The 25,705-nt window shown below is 41.2% G+C and overlaps 2 protein-coding genes across 6 annotated transcripts in view; one reads left to right on the forward strand and one right to left on the reverse strand.

The window, feature by feature from the left end:
* Positions 1-640: 640 nt before the first annotated feature.
* Positions 641-25,292, reverse strand: ERLEC1 (endoplasmic reticulum lectin 1). Of its 3 annotated transcripts, XM_073339176.1 has the most exons (15): positions 25,034-25,121; positions 24,402-24,494; positions 23,897-24,001; positions 19,604-19,684; positions 18,453-18,530; positions 18,207-18,270; positions 16,417-16,445; positions 15,442-15,665; positions 10,221-10,350; positions 9,402-9,563; positions 8,177-8,236; positions 5,656-5,777; positions 4,784-4,861; positions 4,599-4,674; positions 641-876 (listed from the first exon to the last, which is right to left on the reverse strand). In XM_073339176.1, exons 3-15 carry the CDS (start codon positions 23,957-23,959, stop codon positions 805-807), a joined length of 1,239 nt encoding a protein of 412 aa, XP_073195277.1. In that variant the 5' UTR covers positions 23,960-24,001; positions 24,402-24,494; positions 25,034-25,121; the 3' UTR covers positions 641-804. The 3 variants fall into 3 exon arrangements, with proteins under 3 accessions (XP_073195277.1, XP_073195275.1, XP_073195276.1); XM_073339174.1 differs by lacking the exon at positions 24,402-24,494 and having other exon boundaries at positions 25,034-25,292; XM_073339175.1 differs by lacking the exons at positions 4,784-4,861; positions 24,402-24,494 and having other exon boundaries at positions 25,034-25,292.
* Positions 25,287-25,705, forward strand: part of ASB3 (ankyrin repeat and SOCS box containing 3) — a 128,988-nt gene continuing 128,569 nt past the window's right edge. For 2 of the 3 annotated variants that reach the window (XM_073339169.2, XM_073339172.2), the window contains exon 1: positions 25,287-25,389. The gene's annotated coding sequence lies outside the window, so the exon portion shown is untranslated. The remainder of the gene's footprint in view (positions 25,390-25,705) is intronic. The other variant, XM_073339170.2, reaches the window with a different exon arrangement.

Below are 25,705 nucleotides of genomic sequence, written 5' to 3' on the forward strand. Positions count from 1 at the left end.
TCAAAGTCTCCATACATATCGGAATGATGACCAGGAGAGGAGTATTACCCACAGTTTAAACTCATACAAGCAGAGATTAGAAGACTATGTTCTGTTTAGTGCTTTGTCACAGACTTTCTAGGTCTTCGGATGTCTCAATTGTGGTGGCTCAGTTTCCCCATATGTAAAATAGGGAATAATACTTAACCCACCTCAGCAGAAATGCTGTGCAAGCGGTAGCTGTAAAAGCAGAAACAGATCCTGGAGGGCAGCCAAGGCTGGAAAAATTAATGAAGGCTGGCATAAAAGTTGGAGGAAAAGATAACACGGAAGACGACTATGATAAAAATGCAGTTCAACTGTTAAAAATTGAGGCAACATAGGTGCTAAAGTTGTATTTTGCTTTTTCACATTACAACAGGACAAAACCACTGGTGCTTAGTTATTAGAGGCTGTAGAAACCCTGAGGCAAGAGGCCAGTTTTTAGTCTCTTCTCTTTAAAGATCAGCTGTTGAACTCTTTACTTGGAGTGGGACCTTGCTCGTTTGAGCTTTTTTTTTTTTTATTGAAGTTGATGCTTTACACCTTACAGAGGAAGATGTCCTACAACATCTATGCAGAACTTTCAATACTCAGTTAAAATTAAAGGTGCAAGACAATATTTTAATCTTTAAAAGTTTATCCATCTCTTATATACACACAGATATACACAAAGTGGTTCATGAGTCCATCCATCTAATATATATATATATTTCTGCTGGAAAGGTTGGCTGGCGAGTATCTCTTGGCTTTCTGTGAATCTGATTCACAGACTGGATTATTCTTTTAACTGGGCACTGAAAGGAGCCCATTTTCATCCGCTGTATCCAAGATCTTACAGATGACTGGAGATTCCACCTGAACAAAAACAACGACCCCCCCGCACCAAATGTTAGGTACTTTGAAACACAATATTGTCAAGTGTTTACAAAAGAAAATGCATAAGAAAGTAACTTGGGCATACTGTCTGACTTAAGCATCACTGTTTTTATAACTCTTTGGGACAGTTATTTGTATTTGTGAAATCTGTACGTGCAGTTATTTATTTATAGTAATGAAATCAAAGTAGCTTTACTCTCCCAAAACAAATGCAGATTGACACGATTCGCTTAGCACCAATTATGTTTTCAGTGCAAGAGTTCACAAAAGGAGTCTGCCTTCAAGAACTTAACGTCTGAGATCCATACAAGACAGAACATGCTGAAATCCAGTGGTAGGAATGACTTTTTGAAAGTTACTTACTAACTTGTGAGTGAGTTAAAGATTGGCTAAAGAGAGGGTGATAGCTTGATAGGAGATCTGGTAATAGCAAAATTCTACGTTTCTCCTGAGCATGTAGCATCTGACTCCATATTTGAAACATCTAGAATGCAGAGCATTCCATTCTGGGATCAGAAGGTTCTAAAAAGCTTTAGTACTTTTAGTTCACGGCTCAAGTGGTGATCTATGCAGGTCTGAAAACAGTTACAGGCAACTACCATAACTCACCCTCCTTTCTCTTAAGAAAGACAGGGCAAGTGTGTGAGACATTCTATACCTTGGGGGAGCATCCTATAACCCCCACATTCCTCATTTGTATAGAATTGTTATACAGAATTTATATTGCTTTGCATATAAAGCAGGCCATGTGAAGTATCAGGGGAAAGGTTATGATCTGGTGAAATATGTAGAATATCTAAATATGTGTATCATTAATGCATATGAAGTTATGAGAATGTGTTGTATGGTTGTCACTAAAATATGCTGTGGGTTTGGGAGGCGCCCAGATACTAGCTCTCCAGAGACAATGACAAGGGAGGTAAACAACACCCGGGTGGGTGCTGTTGTACAGACATCACCAGCCATTGTCCAGCAGAGGAGCTACAATTCAATGACTCACCGGCATAAAGCCACACCAGGGGAATTGCTCAACCTTGCCTGGGGACTCAGCAATGCCCACCAGACATGCCTGGACTTGTGGTCTCCAAGCACATGGGACTGAGGGTATAAAACAGAACACAGGGGCCCTATGGTTGGCCTTTCTCCTGACCCAACAAAGACACTCAGAAGAAGATTGAAGACTCCAACAGAGGAAACTGGCCAGGTTTAAGGGACAAATCTGTATATTAAGGACTGCAATATCCAGTGGGGTGAGAAAAACTGCTTAATCTAGATGTTGCCCAGTCTAATTGGGTTGAGAGTTTAGACTGCATGCTTATATTTTCATTTCTTTTGGTAACTAACTCTTTTTGCCTATCCCTTATAATAACTTAAAATCTATCTTTTGTTGTCATTAAATTTGTTTAACTGTTTATCTTTACCAGTGAGTTTGCCTGAAGTGTTTGGTAAGGGTGCTTGCTCAGGTTTACAAAGGCTGGTGTGTATTCATTTTCCATTGATGAAGTGGTGAACCAATTAATAAATTTGCACTGCTCAGCTTGAGCAGCACAAGATGGTATAGTCCTGCGGTACCAGGCTGGGAGCTGAGGGGATTTAGCTGGTGCCTTTCTCTGTGTGATGCATGAGTGGCTGTAGGAACATTCATGCAATCTAGCTGGGCATGGGGCTCTACACACGGTTGTACTGAGTGATAACAGCACCTGGAGTGGTTTGCTGCTTGTCACTAGCAAAGCGTTGTGAGAGACAGCCCAGGCTGGAGCGTTAAGGAGGCACAATGGTCCCACAGTCCCATGCTGCACCCCAAGGGTCCTGTCACAGTGTGAATTAGTGTACTTGCAATTGCTCTCAAAACTAAACTGAATATATAGCTCCAAGGTCGTTTTATCAGGTTGAACTTAAAACTGAAAACCCTAAGAATAACTGATAGTGTCAGCACAGTTCAGACTGATATTACTCAACAGCTCCACTGCTATTAGAACAGTGGTTCCCAAACGATTTATGTCGTGCCCCCACTTACCCATAATGTAATCTGTCCACACACCCCTGGGAGCCGGGACCACAGCTGGGGCTGGGAGCGGGGCCGTGGCCAGGGGCTGAGGACAGGGCCTTGGCTGGGAGCCGGAGGCAGAGCAGGGCTGGGTGGCGCTCCCTCTCTCCTCCTGTGGGGGCTGGCTCGGGCTCCGCTATGCCTGCCGAACATTCCTCAGCACCCCACCCCCAAGGGGCACTCTACTGTATTAGAAGTACTCTGCTTGTTTAGTGGGGTTCACAAAACTAGTGGCTACTGGCTCTCTCTGATCTATATAACACTAAAACACCTGAATATAAATCTAATTAAGACTATGTTACTTCATAGGTTCCTTTTTAAAGATGCTTGGCTGCTTTGCAATTAAAAGCCAGTCACAATTTAATGGATTTAAGAACTCTTGTAGGATTCTGAGTAAATTCACTTTGCACAATTAGAGATGTTTCAGCAACCACAGCATACACAAAAAGAAAAGGAGGACTTGTGGCACCTTAGAGACTAACCAATTTATCTCGAAGGTGCCACAAGTACTCCTTTTCTTTTTGCGAACACAGACTAACACGGCTGTTACTCTGAAACAGCATACACAAATGATTTAAAATTTGAAAAAGTTTTTGTTGATGTGCAACAGGAGGATCACGATCTAGAATTTGGACAAATGTAGGCATGGTCACAATGGATCACGTATTCTGTCCAGATACTATAAGAGGTTATTTCCAGTTCATTAAGAAATTGAGATTTGTTACAATTGCTTAAAAATAGATTATTTTAGAGAAAATTCTAGATGATTGAGTTATTGTAATTTAATTTTCATTTTAAATAATAATTTGAGCACCAACTCTGATGCTCTTGTACTCTGATGTTAGAATTTTTTTCATGAGATAGAATTCAGCTATATAGAGATACACTTAAAATGTCCTAAGGGAGCTAGATCTCCATCTCTAATTTTAGGCTATCTTCCATCATACCAAAGAGTGCACTCATTCAACCAGAATGAGTCTAACTGGTATTTTCAGAAAAACAATATTGAGCCATATTTGTCAGGGGCCTGATCAAATCAAATCAGTTTTTATTTAGAGGCTGGAAGCATGAAAATCCGACTAGCTTAATAATATGCTGAATGCCTCACACAGCAAATGAAAAAGTAACTGAGATGTAGTTTTTTCCAGGCTTAATATGTTTACGATTTAGAACTATTTTTTCTTCTGAATGCATTATTGAAGGTTACCTACAATGTATTAAAATAAGATCAGTTTAAGAGCTCAAGCTATTATGTGCAGACACCACCTTTACAAATACACACATTTTGTTTTCAAATATCTGAAAATCTGGCCCTGTGCTTACCAACTATGACATAAGTTAGGGTTCTATGTTTCACTGCAATGGCTGACTATATCACTAATCCTACAACAGCAACAAGGAACAAAAAGCACAGATTTCCGGAGTGCTTCCAGTAGTAGTGGTGGAGTCATCAACCTATGCAGCAGAAACTCTGGTTTTGTTAAGTAAAAATCTGTTTAGTGTAGCTTTAAATCTCTGGCAGATGCAAGTTAAAAAGGCCATGTCAAAACTGAACATGCATAATTTCTTTAACTGAAGTCTTGCACCTTGAGAAATCCCATTAGCTAGGCAGGGACTGTGGGCTGAGTGAATTCAAGTGTATATATTTACATACCCCGAGAATGTATTGACAGGAGTGAGGCTCCAGCATGTATACTGTTACAGCATGAGGGGAATCAGATTCTTTACACCTAAAAACAGGAATGATTTGAGTAAGTCTTCCAAAAAGCACAGAACTCTAGTAGTGGGTAAAGAGACAAAAACGTATGACTAGATGGTTTAGTTAAGAATGTAACTTACTTCAACTTCACAATCACCTGCCTTGGTTTGTCAGTTAAGTCACAAACATCTCCATTACCATAGAAATGAGATACCACTCTGCCAGAAAGGTTTGAAATTAGACAAGAATTTGAACACTCCGACAACATTATCACCTTAAATGCCAAAAGCAAGCTGTGAGTTGAGTAATCAGACCTTTCAAACACTCCCGCCCCCTCAAATGCAAGAAACTTAAATATACATGAGGAAACAGAAAACGGGAAGAAAACACTGACAAGTTACATTTAATTTGTCTACTTCTATAGAAGCAGATACAACTGTGATTAACAATACTATTCTCCTGCATCACACCCAAGAGGCAGATGTTGAATTATAAATAGCTTCTTTTGTATTTTAAGTGAAATGAGTGTCTTATTCAACATACTCCGATAGTTTAGTGTATTGATTAGACTATAATTTACATGGCCCTGCAGTTTGGACTGTGGGGGTGTGAACTGCAGTGTTCAGTAGCCTGCTGTGCTGTAGCTTCCCTGGGTGGATACCTAGGTTTGTGTTAACACATATCCATAGTTCAAACTGTGGGGTCATGCAGACAAGCCCTTAGCCTACAGCTTTAAGCCTCTCCATTTCCCTTCCTCTGCAGCAATAAATATGAAACCAATTCTAGCACTTAGATGACATGCCCAGAGTGGTTCTGGTGGAAGGGACTTGATTACTTTAATCATTACTGGCTCTAAGCACTCAATACGAGAAATATTAACTTTACAACCAACGTGCTAAGAACCGTTTCTCAGTACCTAAATGGTTTTTGAACAACAATTCAAACAAGTTCATCTTTTCAACGTGTTACCTAAGGTTTATCCAGTCAAAAATCTAATTGACTGTACCCTTACCTAACTGTCTGCATACCATCTTCTCGGAGATAAGCTCTAGCAACATTCTTCTTGGCCCATTCAATGTGTTCTTCTTTGCTCCAGGTACCGACAACTACAGAAGTTTTGCCACTTTCCTTATCCTAAAATAAGACAAAACGATGATAAAAATCTTGTATCATGAGCTTTAATGAGCTTGCTGCAGAGAGATCACTTTAAAGACGAGAAGTATTAGGGAGTCAAATTTTTAATAATCCGAAAATCTTTTATCAGCTAATTGTTGGCTACACCACATTGCTGCTGCAATCAGGAACAGCTATGCAAGCACCATTTACTTACCTACAATATCAGAGGGGTAGCCGTGTTAGTCTGGATCTGTAAAAGCAGCAGAGTTCTGTGGCACCTTACAGACTAACAGACATATTGGAGCACTGCATGCATCTGATGAAGTGGGTATTCACCCATGAAAGCTTATGCACCAATATGTCTGTTAGTCTATAAGGTGCCACAGGACTCTTTGCCGCTTTTACCTACAATAGCTTACAAGTATGCCTCAACAGCCAGAAGAGTTGTCCTATAGAAAGAGACTTAGTTTTGACCACTTCTGATGTTGATTAATGGCGGCGCCTGCATTTCATTGCATAAACTGAAATTGTGCCAGCTTGACATAAAATTTCTCCCACTGAAGTCAGGAGTTTGGCCTGGTTAAACTACATAGCCTATGGGCTTGTTCTACACAAAGTTTTAGTTTATGGCAAGCTATGTTGAGAATCTACTCCACATTAGCCTGCTGCATGCTAACTGTCCACATGGATCCTGCTGAGATGCATTAACAGTTAGTGAGTTTTGATCTAGGGGCTGGTCTACACTAGAAAATTAGATTGACCTAGCTACATCGCTCAGGGGTATGAAAAATCTGACCTAAGTATCCATGTAGAAAGTGCTAGATTGATGGAAGAATTCTTCTGTTGAGCTAGCTTCTGCCTTTTAAGGAGACTGATTTACCAGAGCAATGGGAGAACCCCATTGTAATAAAGTCTACCCTGAAGTGCTACAGCAACATAGCTGTAGCATTTTAAGTGTAGACATAGCCTAATCTGCTTTGAAACGGGGCTAGATCAAAGTGCACTACTGAACTCTTAATGCACATCAACAGGCTCCATATGGACAGCTAGTGTGCAGCAGGCTAGTGTGGAGCAGAATCACATGTAAGCTTGCCAGAAACTGTTTGTGTACACAAGCCCTAAAAAGTTTTATATATATTAGTATATAGAATGGGGATATGGTGAAAAGAACATTTCCTATGGCTTGTTTGTAAATTAGAGGCTAAATTCCTCTCTTTTGGTCAGATTTACCATACTTACTGCACATTTCTCCTGGACTCTCTCTCCCAAACAACCCATAGCAAATTGTTCAGGTAGAGATTATATATCTTGTACACTGGCCCAAAAATGTATGCTGATACTAGAAAGCATCTTAAAAAGCAGCCATGCACAGCTTGTAAAATTAGTTCTTTTCCTAAAACCCAGACACAGTAGCTGATTTTACAAGATTTAGCAATGCGAGATCAAGCAGGACCCGACAGTGAAACATCTGCTTTGACAAGTGAACTGGGGACAAAAGAGAAAGGAATTCTGCTTGGACTCGCATCATCTCAAAAATATTGTCACTTTCAAAAAAGAGATCTGTACAAACATCTAGGACAAAATGATCCCCTCTGTTTTCATGACTGATGCAGACTCAGCTCAGGGGAAGGGAAGGGACATAAGGGAATAGTGCTCTTCCCTCACCCAGCAGAAGGGCTTCCCTGGGTTAAAAGAGGAAGGAGTCAGTATCAAGTGACATACTACATCCCCTGTGCATGGTGGACATCTGCACGTAAGTTAATGCTCCCTGAAGCAGCATGAAATATCTGCCACCCACACTCTTGTCATTCACAAATTTATTTAAAGCATAAGTGTGGTGTAAACCAAGTTTTATAGAAAAAACACTGAAAATCCTATAAGACGTACCAAAGGAGTCTAATATTTTTGACACTAATAAGGAGGTGGGGAAATAGTAACAACCATCTCAGTTAGGTAGTCAAAATAAGAGAATGTTAAGCCTATAGCTTGATTCCTATAGTCTGTCCTTTCATGTAAATAGATCATGTGACAGGTACAATGGAGGAGTGTATGAGCTTGACATTTCTGGTATTATGACCAGTAATTAAATGGTTAATTTTGGCATTAGAACAGTCATCGTACTTCCAAGTTTGTATACTAAAATGAATTTCAATTTAAGTCTGCAAGACAAAAATACATCAATTGGTACTGCAAAGCCAACCTTTGAATCAGAAGGACTATTTTCACTCATTCTAAGGCACCTGTCACAACATCACTTATATTGACAGTTAAATAGTAAGGAATGGAGCAAAGTCTGCAGAAAGATGCAACCTTCAGTTTCTTTACCAGTGGATTTCTGTTGCCCCAGCTCATGAGCACATTCATAAAAGCAACTGTTAGCCATCTAGTGGCAGAAGATCAACTGTTATTTAACATACCTCATGATACTGATGTACATATTTGCCATAGCAGAATTCATACTTCCACCAACCAACACCCTGGAAAAAGAAATGGGAATAGAGTTCAAATACTGTGAAATACATTCTTTTCTCATCTATCCTATTGTAGCTTCAGAACTGTGTAATATGGAGCATCACTGCTTTATATAGATTATTTGCCACCAACAGCACCATCTACATATGAACCCCTGGAAAGCTGTAAGTACCCAATACAGTGTGTTCCTTCAGTCTTTTTCCTGAATCTTTTGTATTTCCTCCTCTTTCAGACGTAGCAGTAGTCATGGACTCCCTCTCTCTGCTACCTACCCTCCCAATTTTCTTGGCCTTCCTGCCCTCTTTTCCAAAACTGGCTACCCATTATTTCCTATTTTACTGGGGAGAATCAAAAGAGAGAGAGAAAGTTCTCTTTCAGCTTTACACTCCTACCTTTCCTTCCAATCTCTAACATATTTCATTCTCCAAAAGCAGTGTTTAAGACTTCCCTCCTTAATACATTCCACACCCACTTATCTCACCATCCATGCTTTACTACATAAGACTGAACTTCATTTGGACTTAAACTGGAATGCTAAAGAGATCCTTTAGTAAGATTACTGAAGACTCTTGTTCCACTTTCTATAAATATTTCTTTTTTCAATTCTGTTAAAGTAATAATTTAGCAACTAAGAACACCATTACAACATTTACCAAATCAGTACAAAACTATGGCTTTCAGAAGGTGGACAAATTCTTATTAAGTACAGCATTTAATTTTATATTTTGATCCAAGTGGACAAGACAAAAAGACTAAGGTCTGTTCAGAAACCTTTCTGAGGATCAGAGGTGGCATTCTGGCTATCCACTTGAAAGATACGAAATGACTTTTATTGTGGTCTTCAAAGAATATACCTATCATCTTATCAGACACAACATAGTCTTTCAGTTCATCTTACAGAAGCATCACATTTGGTAGAATTACACTACTAGAGTTTCAGACTGGAAATAACAATAACAAAACATTAAGTTAGCTTTTGAATTTAGTGAAGATAAAACCTTCAGGTCAAGCTCTAGTAACTGGAAAATTACTGTGAGAAAAACACTGATGTAAGAAGCAGCAGGTCTGAGTTAACAGAAATTTTTCAGCTATCCAAGTCCACAAAGGAGAATTGAAACGTGAAACAAATATGCATTTAATAAGTGCTATTGTACACAGTTTATTTCTCACCCCATGGAAGCAGTATGAACCACTAAGAAATTCCTTTATGAGTTGGTCATCAGTCAATTTGGAGATGTGTGTTGTTCCAACAGTTAGCAACTGTTGGGATCCAACAGCAACTGGCTTATGGATGGAGGAAAATTTCTCTTCTTTTGTTGAATGTATTTCTTCCTGAAATTAAAATTCAGACATATTTAGAGTCTACATATCAAAGAATATCAGGGTCGGAAGGGACCTCAGGAGGTCATCTAGTCCAACCCCCTGCTCAAAGCAGGACCAACCCCCAATTTTTGCCCGAAATCCCTAACTGGCCCCCTCAAGGATTGAACTCACAACCCTGAGTTAGCAGGCCAATGCTCAGGCCACTGAGCTATCCCTCCCCACAATGTGTTTATATCCTCTACTAAACACATACTAGTTAACGGCGTGTTGAAAAGTATTAGAATAAATATCAAATGAGACAAGCAGCTAATAAATGTGCAAGAACTTAACAGGTCAGCCATTTATTTCACTGCTTTGTGTGTTAAACACTTGCATCTAAGAATAGCTGAAAGAACAGAGGTCAAAAAAGTAATGGGAGATTTGGGGGTTATAGACTAGTAGCCCTAACTTTGACCAAGAGTTTTTTTCTTTTCTTTTTTGTTTTTAATATGACAGCAGCTATTGACAATTCCTACTGGTTTGCCACAGACTACTCGAAAGATCGATATAATCATGCAGAGTGACAATCAGGGATAGAAACAGTTGCTGTAAATTTAAGGTTACAAGTACTGTAATAAGGAAAATTAAAAAGCTATACTTTCCAGTTTAAAATTACAAAACTCCTACCTCCTTAACCCTTCTAAAAGGCATCTTCAGCATTTCTTGCTGTTGCTCCAGCTGTTCCAGATTATGGGGTTTAAGTGGGGATCCTGGCAGAGACTGGCAAAATATGTCATTCACTGGAGAAGCCCTGAACCTGTCCAAACAAGTTATAGATACATCACCTGTTTTCTTGTTACACTTATTCTCACTATACATAAAGGTATGCCAGCACACACACATTTGGTCTCAGTTTAAAAAACTAATGTATTAACACTCCAGGGTTAAACTTTGCATGCAATATGTCAGATCAGGATTTTTTTTTTTTAATTTTTTTAAACTGTTGTTGCTATAAACAGAAATTTCAGTTGTAGGAGTGTAAAGAAAATAAAAGTTCACTGCATCATAATGTTTAACACTCAGGTACCTTAAAACTGCTTTATTAAGAAACCCACCAAGTAATTAGTCAATGCAATCTACCCTGTTTTAGTTCATAACATCTTACTTGCAAAAAGGCAGTTTTTCCATGCACGGTTAATCAACTTTAATGCTGAAAAAACAAGCACTCAAAAATCAGGAAATTCCATAAATTAAGATTATATGCTCAGCCTTAACTCAGCATTCTTATACACAACGTGTCATTATTTTCAGCAAATACAAATGAATGCAAACTGGACTCTTACACAACCTTTCATATAGTACACAGACTATACGTGTTACTCATTTAAATTTGTCACTGAATATTTCATTAATTACTTTGGCATTATTAAATTATAAATTAGCTTGTAAACTGAACCTTCACATGGCCAACACACAGACATATCACAAACACATTTTAATAAAGAGTTCACACTGTACTCTAGTTAAACCTACGAGAATTACATAGATCACTAATCTTGTTCATAATGTTCTAGGGCACTTATCTTCAACAACACAATCTTCACACAAAGTAGCAGTGTAAATTCCTTGATGGAAATCCATGTGGGAGTGGCTACTTGGGACCCTGCTTAAAAATGAAACTATAAAAACCCCTGAGCAATGCTAGTCTAAAAGGCATTGGAATATCGACAACTACAAGAGGTAGTTTCAGAAGTCACAATATCACCACTCTTTCCTTATTTCATACAAATTAAGGCTTCTTCAAAGCATCTGGAAAGCCTGAATGAAAATTCAGACGTACTAAATATAAGTGGAAATATTTTTACAATACTACTGAATAATAGTATGTTAGTGATCGATGCATTTGCAAAAAATATCAAATTATTGTTTCTTACAATTTTGCATTACTTTATACTCATCTGTTTTGTATATATACTTCTAGCAATTTCATAGATTTAGAGGTGCTTTTGAAAAAGGAAACTAGTTTTCTGGACAATCATCAGAGTTTGTTATACAATAATATTGTTCACTGTACAGAAAGATGTGTAACAAATTTCAGTTTGTATTTAAGATAACTAAAGTTGCTTCCTGATTAATAAGTGACTATGTTCTAGATTAAGTAAACTCCATGCCCGAAGGCTGAAGAGTTTGAGTATGGTGCTACTAGATCAACTAGAACCATCAAGCAATTAAATGCAATTATATATTTCTTTTCACCTTTCCCTCCCATCTGTCAGGCACGCTCTACCCCACCTCCTGAAACACATTCACATGCTTAGGGATAAGGACAGATTGTGCCAACAATAAGAATTATGTATATTAAATTATATTTAGAACTAAAAAGAGTGCTCTTACTCCCCAACTTCACTTGCACTACTAAGCAGTAAAGATATGAGAATGTTTAGGGAGAGAAAGGATTCATGGCTGAAGTACTGTCCTGAACCACTTTGGGAGCAATGCGAAGTCCACTACAGGAAAGAAAAATGTATTTTTAATACTCCCACCTGTAGGTTGTTCTGAGCAAGGATTGAGCAGTATTTTGGGTGTGCTACTCATGCCTTTGCTAGTTAATAGCATGACTGAATTGGGAGAATGTGTGTTTTGTTTTAGATGCATTTTCAAGACATCCAATATTCTCACTCATGGCCAAGAAGCCCTCCTCGCCTAGCTGGTAGTAAAGGTTTTGGGGCTGAACATAAATGATGGGAGAGAGGAAACAGAAATGGGAGTTAGTGGGATTAAAAAACAAAACCAAAAATTAACAAGCAATTTTCTAGCCCGCTTTTCTTTCTTCTGGACAGTTTTAATATTCTCATGTAATATTTGAAGTATTTCTAATTTGTCACTTGAATGGAGGCAGGTGAGGTGGGCAGAGCTAATCCTTAAATAAAGTTTGAAAATTCTTAAGAGTGAATCAAGATCAGAAGAATTATAGCAATGAAAGTAGAGCAATCTATACATTCACTGGTCAGCCACTGAGATAATTGTACTCTGTACAATCATTAAGTATATCCTTCCCCCTCAGAACATGTCAGCTATTAGCAGCTAGATAAGGGATTTGCATATTAGAACTGCAGAAATTATGCAATTATGCCACCTACCCCCAGCAAGAATGTACGCATTTGCATCAGAGACAAAATTAGTTATACACCAGCAGCTGAACAGTACTGCTGTTTGATGGGGTAGTACAATACACTGACATTAAACTATTTGACAGATGTAGGACTAGATGTGGATTTACCACTAGTCCCAAGTAAGCTTTGTTAGATAGTTCTGCTGCATCAGGAGCAGATCAGGGGCCAATTTATGACCAATTCACAGTTCCTGGTTCTAATCTTACTCTAGGCAGGGCTGGAGGAAGGGGAGAAATAGTCTGCACTAGCCCTTCATCTGGCACAAATTACTTCCACAACAGCTCACAGCTGTGTTAGCTGGTGTACTGGGAGGTGAAGTCAAGCCACAACCCACTCCTCACCTTTGCCTGCTCACCTTTACAGGATGGGGGTAGGGGGGGGAGTAGACGCCTTACGAGGCTGTTCTCCCCACTGTACAGTAATCTGCAGCAATGAATGTAGCTGATGCACAGGAGCAAGGTACCTTATGTTCCCTTTCTCCCCGGAACAGGTGCACGGGGCAAGCCACAAATTTTGCTCATATGAAGAAGCTACATTGTAAAGCATCCTCCTCAAAAACAGAATAAATGTTAAGTATTCAATCTTATTTCTTCTATTTCCTGACTGTGGAGTGATTAATTTCTCAGTCTTAATGATTCATGGACAATTTTTTCCCTTAATTAATCTTGAAAATACTAAGTTAAGGTAAGAAAATCTGAGTTATCCATCACACAGTGCTTCTAACTTCCTTGATCTTGGGCTATCTGGCTCAATAGCTTATGAATGCAGCCATTATTAATTGAGGTCTGGTACTCTAATTGGAATTACTTTATTAATGTATGCTATAATACACTTGCACACACTGGCAATTTCTGCTAGAGATTGGAATAACCTATTAACTCCACGTCACTTTAGCTAAAGGCTGCTGCTGAGCTAAACTCTGAGTGCAGTGAACATTAAATTTGCCTGCTAAAGCAGGCAAAAAGGGTACTGCCTGTGAGCCAAACTTCAGACTTTCAACACTCAACTACTGAACATTTTCTTCAAGCCAGGTCCAGTCTGAAATTTCTAACTTCATCCCTTTCTGAGTTAGTTGAGAGTAAAGTTTCTTTAAATTTGAGCATTTTCTATATTTGAGTATTACAGAAGTGGGTGAACCAATTTTATTCAGCCTCTTCAAGAAAAAAAATCCCAAATTCACCTTTAGATAGAGACCCAGTCTGGAAAAATTTCAATCTTCAACGAACTGGAGGAAGTTAAGAACAAACGAAGAGGCCTGGGTGGGTTTAAAATAAGAGCTGGGATTCAAACTAAGCTATAGCAGTGCTTCTCTTGCATAGAAAGTCAAATGCTCCATTTAAATTAGAAAATTGGTTGGTAAATAATGATTTGACAGTGTTACTACTTATTCACGGTATTCTGCAACTATGTTTGCATCGTGCATGACGGATGTTCTTACATCAGAGAGTACTTTTATTTCAATCTAGATATTCTAAAATAGGTTACAAATTACCATCTGTCTCTCTACACATCTCAGAACATGTTGCTATTAAAATGGAAATAGGTTGTTCAAAAACGTGATCAGTTCATCCATTATTTAACCATACTTGCAGAGACCTGAGATCAGGATTCTGTTTTCCCAGCACAGATTGTTGACATAACACATCCCTAAAAAATATCTTACTTGTGTTTTACAGTCTCTCAACCGTCAGCTCTTGGAGGGTGAACACAGAATCCTAAACTCAGGTCTTGACAAAGAGGTGAAGGTGGAAGCAATGAATATTTGTTTTTAAAGTTTAAGCTATGATTAAATCTACACACACTGATAAGAGATCTTAACACTTTTTAATAAAGCTTTTAGATCATGTGAATAGGATTAAAGTCTGCAAATACCTAACGTCAGTGCAATAGAATGAAGTCCCAGTTCTAAAGCTGCCCTCTCTGTCAGGTGTACATAGGGTGGTGACCAGACAGCAAATGTGAAAAATCGGGACAGGGTGTGTGTGTGTGTGTGGGGGTAATAAAAGCCTATATAAGAAAAAGACCCAAAAATAGGGACTGTCCCTATAAAATTGGGACATCTGGTCACCCTAGGTGTACATAAAGTACACATGTGCAAAAGATGGGACATGATTTCTAAAGTTAAGTGAACAAAAGCCAACTGAACATGGAAGCAGTAACCTAAGTCCCCTCGTGTATACACAAATAGGTGACCTGCACATGTACATATGGTATTTTGCAGTACTGTCAACCAAAAGCATTCAAATATCGTAAGTGAGGCACCAAAAAGTCATGATCAGCAAATAATAAATCTTTCTTTGTTTTGCTGAGTGTGAAGAAAGTGGGGGTTTTTTTTTTGAGAGAGAGAACTAATGTTGGACTCTTTTTCCTTGCCTTCTGAACCCTCAGGCTGCAGTCACTTCACATTTCTAAACCACATTGCAACCATAATGGCTGGAAACTTAAAAAACACCAAACCCTGAGGCTCTCACGATGTCTTAACTCCAATAGTTGGAGCTTTAAGAAATACTCCAAATATTGTGATGCTCAATAAAAACTGCAAGAGTTGGCAATGAAGTATTTGCAAGCACGTTAAGCATATGCAAGGGTAAAAGAAAGTGTGTCCAGTTTTGCACAAGGAACCACAACTGGCCATAATTTTTGCACATACAAAAGACAGCGGACTAAAAATTTGGCCCCATATGTGCAAAAGGATCACTAGAGCCAAAATGTTAGCTGAAATTTGGAAACTGTACCTATATTTAGGATGGTTACATAACAGAGGTGTCAATATGACCACTTCATATTCACATGTAGTAACTTCTGCTACTGATAGGATCTCATGTTTAGCTTCAGGATGACAGATATACATCACTGTACTTGATCTGGGCAGGTTGTGTCTCAAAATACAAGGTGTACCATTTCCCATTCCTACAGGATAGTATGGGGTCATCTGCCCTTCTATGTTCTTTGTAGGAATCTGGGTGAAAGAAAAAAGGTTAATTAGAAAATGTAGTAGAGCTGTTTCACTTCTCTGTAATGGCAGCACTACAGCTCATTAGACTCCAGGTTTCAATAATGTTTTAATCATATTTTCATTTAGGGATTTTCCCCCCTCCTTTTGCCAAGAGGTAGAGTTTGGTTGTTAGTGGCCAGGAACTTCACAGGTAGAAGAAAGTAGAGAGTTAAGAATCTTAATGTATAATCAGGCAAAACCAATGAGTGAATGGGTAAAGGTTAGGAGCAATAAGGGTTAATAAGATAATGTAAAAGCCCAGGCAGCCTTCAGCAATAGATGGATAGAACTGGGGTAGGGAGTCCTTGGATAAGCAGAGAAATAAGTGCTACCCACTTCGTAATGCAAGAGTTCATAGGTTCTCACATACCATGGATCTGTCTTAAATTTAAGATCTGTGGTGTTACTAAGGGTTTGTTTGTTTTTTTTAAATAAAACTTAGCACTTCAACAAGAATGTGGAAAGTGATTCTTTAAAAAAATAAATTAACGGTCACCCTAGCCTTAACGTCCAGTGTCTTGGGACTGGACAGGGCAAGAAACTCATTGGTGGAAGAGAACAAGTAAGCTTCTCCAAAACTGGACCAGTGATCAAAAAGGGAAAAGAGCTTATTTTCTACTCACGCCTGGATTAGTGAACTGAACATTTAATCATATCTACATTTAAGTTGCCTTCATTGTTGATGGCAAAAGTGAAAGCAACATTTTACACTTGCCTCTTTCAGATTTTCCTTTTCGTCTTGATCTACAGAATAATATAAGAATGAGAGAAGTGTAAAGGTCTTTAAAATATATATAAAATAATAAAGATATAAATTTATATACAAAGTTATGCTAGGTAAGAGATTCAGGTTTAGAAATAAAGGCATTTCCTCTCAGCACACCAGCCCTGATGTACCATACTGACATTTTCATGTGAGACTAAGCAAAGTTTCCTTACACAATTATAATTTGCTTAATACTGGCTTTCACTGAAATATGCTTGTATATTAGAATAATGTTGTCAAATATTACATGGCAAATGTTTGTCCTAAAGTACTATAAAACTTATAATTTAATGTGTCAAATCTTCCCTTAATCTTAAATTTTTACTTATGTTGATAGGTCTGTCACTTAGGATTTTTTTCTTTTTAAATGGATTAACTTAAATAATATTGGTTCAAAGATTTTTTGTATACTTTGTATTTCACAGCACTTTGTGTACAATCAGTTTGTCTACTCAGTCTCACCTGTCTGTAGAAGTAGGGGCAAGAAGAAAATGCAGTTGTAAAATGAAGACACTGGTAAGGGGACTGGAGCAAGCAGAGTAAATTCTTTTAAAATGATTAGTTTCAAAGTTAGTGTCCCGTTAAACAAAAAATGTCTCTTATGTTTGGAAACTCAAGACAAGCCAGGTTCTGCGCTGTGGTAAGGTCACTTTATGCTAGAACAGTGCCAAGTGACCTTACTGATGCCCTAAAGGAGCAACTGACCACTTCCTTCATAATGAAGGAATTCTTTTTGCTGGCACAGCAGACTACGCTTACATCTCCTGCCTCTCCCCACTCTCTGTGCTTAGGGAGCATGCTGGAAGCAGGGCTAGAGTGTACTGCATGCCAATGATCACTTGTTTATTTTCCCCCAGTTGGGCGCTACAAGTTGGTACAGGTCTCAACAGCTTTACGGTTCTCTAACCAGTGCCAGAGACGGATCAGCATAATTGCTAGTGAGATAAGAAAGGAGACTTCAGGCCACCGTGACATCCCTCCCTTGAGCTGCACCAAGCTTGCTTTAGCACACCTGGGGACTGACACCACAATGTTTTGGGATTCTTTCGTACCCTACTCAAGACTATGCTGGCACCAATTATGTTAATGCACAAGTATAAGGTGAGCCAAGGAATTTCAACTCCATATGAAGTACAGAAAAAAATAATATTGTCACCTAATGGAAAAGGACAGAATAACTCAAAAAAGGATGTTAACATTTCTAAGGTCCCAATCCACCTCCAGAGATGATGCACTTTTACCATTGTGCACTAAATTTTAGCCAAAATCTGCAAGGTACTGTACATATAAGACAGTCTCTGCCCTGAATTACTTAGAATTTTAAACACAAAAAAACAGTCAAAAACTGGGTTAACAGGCTACAGCATACAAGAGGAGGGATTAGGACAAAGACTGGCACACAGCTTCATTTTTAATATTTTGTATATATGTTCTATCCCCAACTGCCCTTCTACCAAGCCATAATTAGCTGGCAGATTAGTTGGCACCCAGTAGGTGGTCTGACTGAACTAATAGGATGGGGGGGGGGGGTGAGGTGCCAAGAGGAAATTACCACAAAACAATGGAGTTATGAAAAGTAGCATTCCACTGTGTTCTATTTCTCTCTTCCATTGGAAAGCACATTGGACATTTTTCCATAAATAAATTCTAGCATATTTTTGTGAAAACAACAAATAATACCAGAATGTATACATCATCAGCATTAGCAAAAACCCCACAAACAAAAAACAGAGACAAACCTGGGTCTGATAATGGACTCTTTATCAGCATGTTCCCAAGGTAGTACTCTTGGATGTTTATTTTCTAGAACCAAAAACAAATACAATTATAGTTTTGTTTGTTAAAGCTAACTTTCTCCACATAAGCTTCAACTGTGCTTTCTGTTCATTCCTGTCAGAATTAATTTGTGGTAACTTCAGCATCAAAGTGTCAGTTTTAAATTGTTCTATTTTTTGTTTGGGTCTCATAAGCTTCTACAAACATACCTGGCCAGTTTCTTTCTCTTCATGGTATTGACGAATATATTTTCCATGGCAGACTTCATAAGTCCAGTAAGATTCAATCTAAAAAAATATTCATGTTTTACTCAGCAACATGAGTCTGGCAATCAACATTTTCCAAAACTTTAGGACTTAATTTGGACAGATAAGTAGCAAAATCAACCCCCTGTCAGTAGGATGATGGAACCCTCAAGTAGCAAAAAACTGCAGTGAGTTTTCCCAGCATTCCAGGGATATTAACTGTGTTCCAAATATGCATAATGGGTGAAATTACTGTGGTTTTTTTGCTGATGTAGTGTATCATTTTTTATGCAGATGAGAGCCAAATACATCCCCACCAACCCAGAGCCAGATTGTGAGGCCGCAGCACAGACCTGCTGTGGCCACTACTATGGACTATACGTTGAATTATTAGTTGCAGCCCACTCCCCTTCCCATACCACTTGTGTGGAGGTGTTGGGCCACTGGGTCTGAACAATAATGGATATGGAATGTACTCTCCCTGGTCCATCCTCAGTGCTAGCTTGCCGGGGACAAGTATTAGTTAACCTCCACACGGGGGTCCAAGGGGTTGTCCCTCCCCTGCTTTGTGGCCACTCAGCCCAGGACAAATGCAGAGATAAGGTAGTATGGAGGGACTTTGGTACTTGGATGAATTTCATCCTGTGAAAGAATTCTGGGTACCTAAGGCTTTGATGGTGAGTGAATCTGGTCTAATCACACTTGTCAGGGTTCACTGGCCACTCTTAAAAACGTAGCAACTTTTTTTCACGTAGTAAAGTTATGTTTGAGAGGCAAACTTTGGGGGTCTGTGGAGGCTTTTAGCCTGGTCATACATTCAAGACAGGCCTTGTAACCACAACTGTCCTGTATTATGGTTTGCATACTGGAAGTATGATGACAAATTGTTTGTATAATCACCTTCTCTACAATTATTTAAGTACTTTGAATGCAATTTTTTCAGCAATACTATTAAATATTAACACTAATGAAGTTTATAAAACATGCCTGCTTTCACTGCTAAATGGAATTGCATACATATTTTAATGTTTATTGTAGTCAACTGTAAATAGGTTGAAATGTAGATGGTTTATTCTGGTAATTTGCAAATTAGAGTGAAAACAGAAAGAACATACTCTATATGAACAACTACTTTGTTTGAAAAGAGGTTCCAACAATTCTCCTGGACTAGGCCCTTTGTAATCCTTTTCTTCTTCCTAGAACAACAAAGTTTCACACTTTTAGCTATATATGCAATATTAAAATTAAATGTACAATAGTCAGATCGTTCATTTGAATAAGGAAAACAATCACTTCCAAAGATTAAGATACAGAATCTCTGTCTCCAATAACATGCTGTGTGGTGATTAAAAGAAACTTTAAATTTTAGTTATTAGGAAGGGACACTGAAGAAAAGTATAAGAGTCATAAATAAATCCGTCGAACCAAACAAATCCAGGAATTACAGATTTGGAACTGCAGAAATATGGCTTTTTTGTATTTTTAGAAGTACTAGAGTTCAACCTGCTGATGACAAAATAAGATACAAGCATTCAAATTGAGGTGTGAATAATTTCTATAGCACTGAAAACATTTCACACCTGTTTCTTAATTCAATATTTGTGTTGCAAATGTACATTTAAAAGGTAGCTGTCACCAGTTTTTCACAGAACAAAAATCTGAATCTAATTTAAAAAAAATGCAGAAGATTCAGTGAAAAATGATTAGTGATGTGTGCCACTAACACACGCACACATACATTAAAGAGATTTCCATTGTGCTGTCTGTTAGAACTAGCAAATACTTCTACAATAGTAGTATCTAAATAAAGAAGTCTGACAAAGAAGAGGTACATGGTGCAGAGGAGAGCAGAAGTGTCAGCAGCACTTATAATGGACATCATATTGCAAATTCAAAGGTTGTGGACAATTAAGGCAATATTCTCTAATGCAAAGTTCTAGGTCTGAGAGACTCCAACCTGACCTGGTTTTCAACCTTTTTTCAAGTCACCTCTTTCTTTCTTTCTTTCTTTGCAATGGATTTGTAGATGGAGACTCCTATAGCTCCTCCCTGCATACCACATTCTAGCATAGTTGTGGCCTTCTCCCCATTCTCTCTCTCATGGTCTTTTCTGTCTCTTTTTGTCATATTTTCCCTTTTCTATTTTATTGTTGTTCTCTCCTTTTTTGCTTCCCTTCTCCACATACCTGAATGCTACATGGTGCTCTGACTCACCTGATAGAGCCATGGGGTTGGGTAGCAGAATCTTGTGAGTGAGCCAAGAGCCACAGAAGAGAAGCTAAACTTTTACACATAAGCTGATCCCACAGCTGGCTGCACAGGCACAAGCAGACACCTACTATTTTACATGAAGTAGCTGCAGAAGGATAAGTTCAACAGGAAGTGAGGTGGATATAAAGTTATGTAGCTTGCCTGTCTCCACTGCTTCTTCTCCTCTATCTGCCCCCTCCTGGCCTACTCTTGTGCTACTGCCTCTCCTGTGAAGAAACCACATCCCCTCTCTCGGGGGAGGGGAGAACCTTCCCAAAGTTACTTTTATGGGAGAAGATGAGATATTCTGAAAACTGGCAGTACAGTGCTTTGCTCCTACCCAGTCATCCATCACTGCCCAGGGAAAAACCCAGTAATGGAGTAGCCGTAGTATTAGTTAGAACCTCTGTGGCTATGACCAGTGGTTAAAGCAGTGGTCCCCAAATTGTGGGGTGCACACCCGAATGTTTGGGGGGCACGCAGCAGGGCCTGGACGACCCCCCACAGGGGGCAGGAGGGAGCAGCAATCAGCCCTGCTCTATCTCCAGCCCAGCTCCAATCCCAATTGCAGCTCCACTCCAACCCTAGCCCAGCTCCACTTGCAGCCACAGCTCCACTCCGCCCCCAGGCCAGCTCTGCCCTCATTCCTTCTCTGCCCCCATGCCAGCTCCGCTTCTAGCCCACCTCCTCCCCCATCCCAACTGCTGCCCCCAGCTCTGCCTTAAGCCCAAGCTCCTCTGCTGAGGAAGCCTTGGCTGTGCAGTAATGAAGGGAGGGCACAGACAGATTCCATTACTGATAAGGCAGGGGGGCACGACAGGAAAAGTTTGGGCACTATTGGGTTAAAGCAAGGGGGAAGTACAGCTTCCCGCTACTGTCCTTAGCTGATATAAATGTCTTTCTTCCACACTTTCCTGCTCCTCCATGACTCTTGTTCCAAGAGTGCCTCTTCCTATTTCAATCTGCTTTAAATACCACTTATACCTAAGGCTACACTTATGTCACGGAGGTCATGGAAGTCACGGAATCCATGATTTCCAGAGACCTCTGTGACATTTTCTGCTTCAGTCCCTGGACTGGAGCTGGCAGCCAGTGGGGCCCTGGCAGGGTTCCAGCAACAGCCTCTTCAGTGTCCCCCTGCAGATTTCCAGGGACAAGAGACAGCCTCCTCAGGGTTCCAGTGACTGGGGACAGCCTCGCAGGGGAAGGGAGGGGGAAAGAACCCTGCAGCTCCCAGCTCCCATGGTGGCACGGGAAACCATGGAGCCGCAGGAGTAAGTCAGACAGGTCATGGCTTTCATGAATTTTTGTTTATTGCCCGTGATCTGTTTACTAAAAACAACCATGACAAAAATCTTAGCCTTACTTAAACCCAATGTTATTAGTTACCCAAACAAGAGGTGATGCTAGTGGACAGCACATCTCTCCACCAACATTGGCTATTGCAAGCACATGAAACCGGTCTTTCTACTCTCTACCTTGGCGTCTCATACTATAACATCCCAAGTTAAAGTCACTAAATAGTTTGGGCCTAGAATTTCTAAAAGATCGCCTAAAGCTTCAGGATGAAGACCTTGCTTAACAGCTTCACTCCTCAGGCACAACAGAACTTTTTATCGTAAGGATAAGCTAATCTGTGCAGAACACAAAGGTTTTCCAAGTTTTCTTGCTCCAAGACTGTGAAATGAACTCCTGGAACTACGGACCATCACCAGCTTCACCACTGCAGGTTCCATTGCAAATGCAAGGTGCATTTTGACCTGCCTTCTCCAATACAAATACAGAGCTGTGTGTACAATAAAAAACAAATAAATGCCCTAACACAGTGGTTCTCAAACTTTTGTAGTGGTGACTCCTTTCATACAGCAAGCCTCTGAGTGTGACCCCCCCCTATAAATTAAAAACACTTTTTTTTATATTTAACACTATTATAAATGCTGGAAGCAAAGTGGGGTTTGCAGTGGAGGCTGACAGCTCGTGACCCCCTAGGTCATAACATGCAACCCTGAGTGGCCCCGACCTCCCAAGTTTGAGAACCCCTGCCCTATCAAAACAAAACATTACATTGCACATGCAATTGTTCCAGTGTGGACAGGATGAAAGAGAGACAGAATGTTAGTCACACTTCTTAATGCACTAGTGCAGGGGTGGGCAAACTATGGCCCGCGGGCCACATCCAGCCCACCAGCCATTTTAATCCGGCCCTCGAGCTCGTGCTGGGGAGTGGGGTCAGAGGCTGTTCCATGCGGCTCCCGGAAGCACAGGCATGTCCGCCCTCTGGCTGCTACACATGGGGCAGCCAGGGATATCCACTCCGCATGCTGTCCCCGCCCTGTCCCTGCAGCTCACATTGTCCGGGAACCTTGGCCAGTGGTAGCTGTAGGGGCGGAGCCTGTGGAGGCGGCAGCGCGCAGCAGAGCTGCCTGGCCGTGCCTCTGCCTAGGAGCTGGAGAGGGAACATGCCGCTGCTTCCGGGAGCCACTTGAGGTAAGCGCCGCCCGGAGCCTGCACCCCTGAGACACCCCCCTGGGCCCCAACACTTTGCTCCAGCCTTGATCCCTCCCCCCATGCTCCAAACCCCTTGGTCCCAGCCTGGAGCCCCCCCAAACCGCTCATCCTCAGCCCCATCCCAGAGCCTGCACCCCCAGCTGGAACCCTCATGCAGCCCCCTCCCCCGCCTGGAGCCCCCTCCTGCACCCTGCACTCCTTATTTCTGGCCCCACCCTGAAATCTGCATGCCCAGCCCAGAGCCTGTACCTCCTCCCACAGCAACGCCAATTTTGTGAGCATTCATACAATTTCTATACCCAGATGGGGCCCTCAGGCCAAAAGTTTGCCCACCCCTGCAGGAGTGGAAGGTGCTCAGATATTCGCGATGAAGATGGTATAAGAATCTGTGGCTCTGGAATTAAGGCACATAACTGAGACTAGCCAACCCACCAATCATTTCCCCTAATTAAGGACGTCAGGACTGGTTCACACCAAACCCACTAAAAACAGAACTACCATATTGTCTATAATGAACACGTTTAATTATAGAACTGCCATACTGTGAAACATTTTGCAGAGAAATTTTGTTTTAAAAAGGAAGAAAACTATTTAATATTACAGATGTGTCACTAACAATCTATAATTGCAACAACTTGATTTAAGCTTACCTCATCTCCGTTTGCTATCAGTGGAAGTATACATTTATATTTTTCTTTATCTACAGTTGTCATAATGATGTAATTATCTTCTTTGTACAAAACACCAGTTGTTGGCTAAAAGTAAAACAAAAACAAATCCCATGAAGATGGATTTTTTTTGAAAATGCTATAAAAACTCAAATATATTCCTAGCCCTAGGTACAAAGCAGTTTATTAAAGGAGTTCCCTGTATCTTATCAGGTCCTAGAGATGTCAGCAGACTGCTTTTTACCATTTGCAGTGACAGTTTGTCTTCTGATCTTTGTCTTAACCTTTTTTTGCTCCTCTGCCTTTGTCTAAACTCTCCCTACCCCCATGTTCCTCTACCCCAGTTTTTCTTTCATCCTATTTACTCATTCCCTCTCCTTTCCCCTGTTCCATAAAAATAAGAGAACTTGTAAGATATAACTTCCAAATGAATAGGGTGATGATGGGCTATGCTGTACCTCTTTCCTCTAACCTTTCCTTGTTTTACCTAGACTGTAAAATCTTCAAGGCAGATGCAGCGTCTTCCTTTGCTTGAACAGAGTTTAATACAATGGGCCCCAACCCCACTTCCAAACGAAGTCTGTAATAAAACAACAGGAGCGTAGAGTAGATTACCATACTTTTCCTTTCTTTTAAAGGCACATCCGAATCCCAGACTGCTTCTAACACTGAAAAAGGTACGGCATGTTGGGGTCTCATCTTTGTATCTCAATGACTGTCACTGCAAATATACTCAGTTTACAAAGGAAGATGATTTTCCCAACTACGACCATGCACATTCAGCCTGGGATTTCTCTCGAGCTGGTGCAATCCCCTCCTGAAGGTTCCTCACACCGAATGCCGTGCACAGCCATGGTCACGATGCGCAATGCATAATCCAGCGCCGTCTCCCACAGCACGGACAAAGGCATCGGAGTTAACGAAATAAACCCGGGTCCTTGTCAGACAGTAAGACTTTAACTAAAGATGCACGAGCAGATTTGTGGATTTAAAATATTTGTCTAGTCACTCTTCTGACCATAACCACACGGCGCGACTCCCCCGCCCGCCGGGGCTCCCACCGACCGAATGCCCCCCGGGGTCTTCCCCGCCCGCCGGCCCGGGCGCTCCCGCACTGACCAGGCTGAAGTCGGTGCCGGGCCAGTTCACCCTGAAGGGGATGTCGTCGCTGAGCTGCGGGAGGGCTCGGCCGCCGCCGCCCCCGGCCCCCGCCAGGACCCCGCCCAGCAGCGCCAGCAGCGCCGCCGGTCCCAGCCGGCACCGCCTCATCCCGCCCGGCGGGGGGCTGTGGGGACCGATCGGGAGAGAGCCTGCAGCCACCCAGGCACAACCGCGAGCAACCACCGGCCACGTCTGCTTCCGGTGGAGTGCCTAACGCCATTTCCGGGGCGGGCCGAGTGCACATCAACATCCGGGTCACGGAGATCGCCCGAGCCGCTGGCCCGCTTCCGGAGTGAGGCCACCAGTCGGACTCGGTAAGAGGCGTCGGGGTTTGTCCTCTTGCGGCCCGGAGCTTCTGATGGTACCGGGCCGGGCGGTCCCTGGGCTCTGGTTCCCCAGCGCCTGGCTGGGAGCCTCCCGCTGGAGAGACCCGCGCCTCTCCCCGCCCCCTCCCGGCTCGGGCCCCGGTGCTTGGCGCTGTACAGAAATATACCCGGAGCCGGGCCCGCTCGCAGAGCGCAGGCCGCTGTGGCCCTGGGGCAAACAGCGCCTGGTGGGCCGGTCCCGAGAGGCGGCCTCGCGATGGCCATGCGCAGGGAGGGGGTCGCTCTGCGCGGGTTGCATTTCACT

Source organism: Lepidochelys kempii, chromosome 3, assembly GCF_965140285.1.
Source record: "Lepidochelys kempii isolate rLepKem1 chromosome 3, rLepKem1.hap1, whole genome shotgun sequence".
Classification (NCBI taxonomy): domain Eukaryota; kingdom Metazoa; phylum Chordata; order Testudines; family Cheloniidae; genus Lepidochelys; species Lepidochelys kempii.

Coding starts and splice junctions, on each gene's coding strand:
- ERLEC1 (XM_073339174.1), bottom strand. CDS start 25,183: ATGAGGCGGTGCCGGCTGGGACCGGCGGCGCTGCTGGCGCTGCTGGGC. Junction 9,564..10,220: donor CTTTTAGAAGGGTTAAGGAG/GTAGGAGTTTTG, acceptor TTTTAATTTCAG/GAAGAAATACATTCAACAAA. Junction 4,862..5,655: donor GATGGTATGCAGACAGTTAG/GTAAGGGTACAG, acceptor CCTTTCTGGCAG/AGTGGTATCTCATTTCTATG.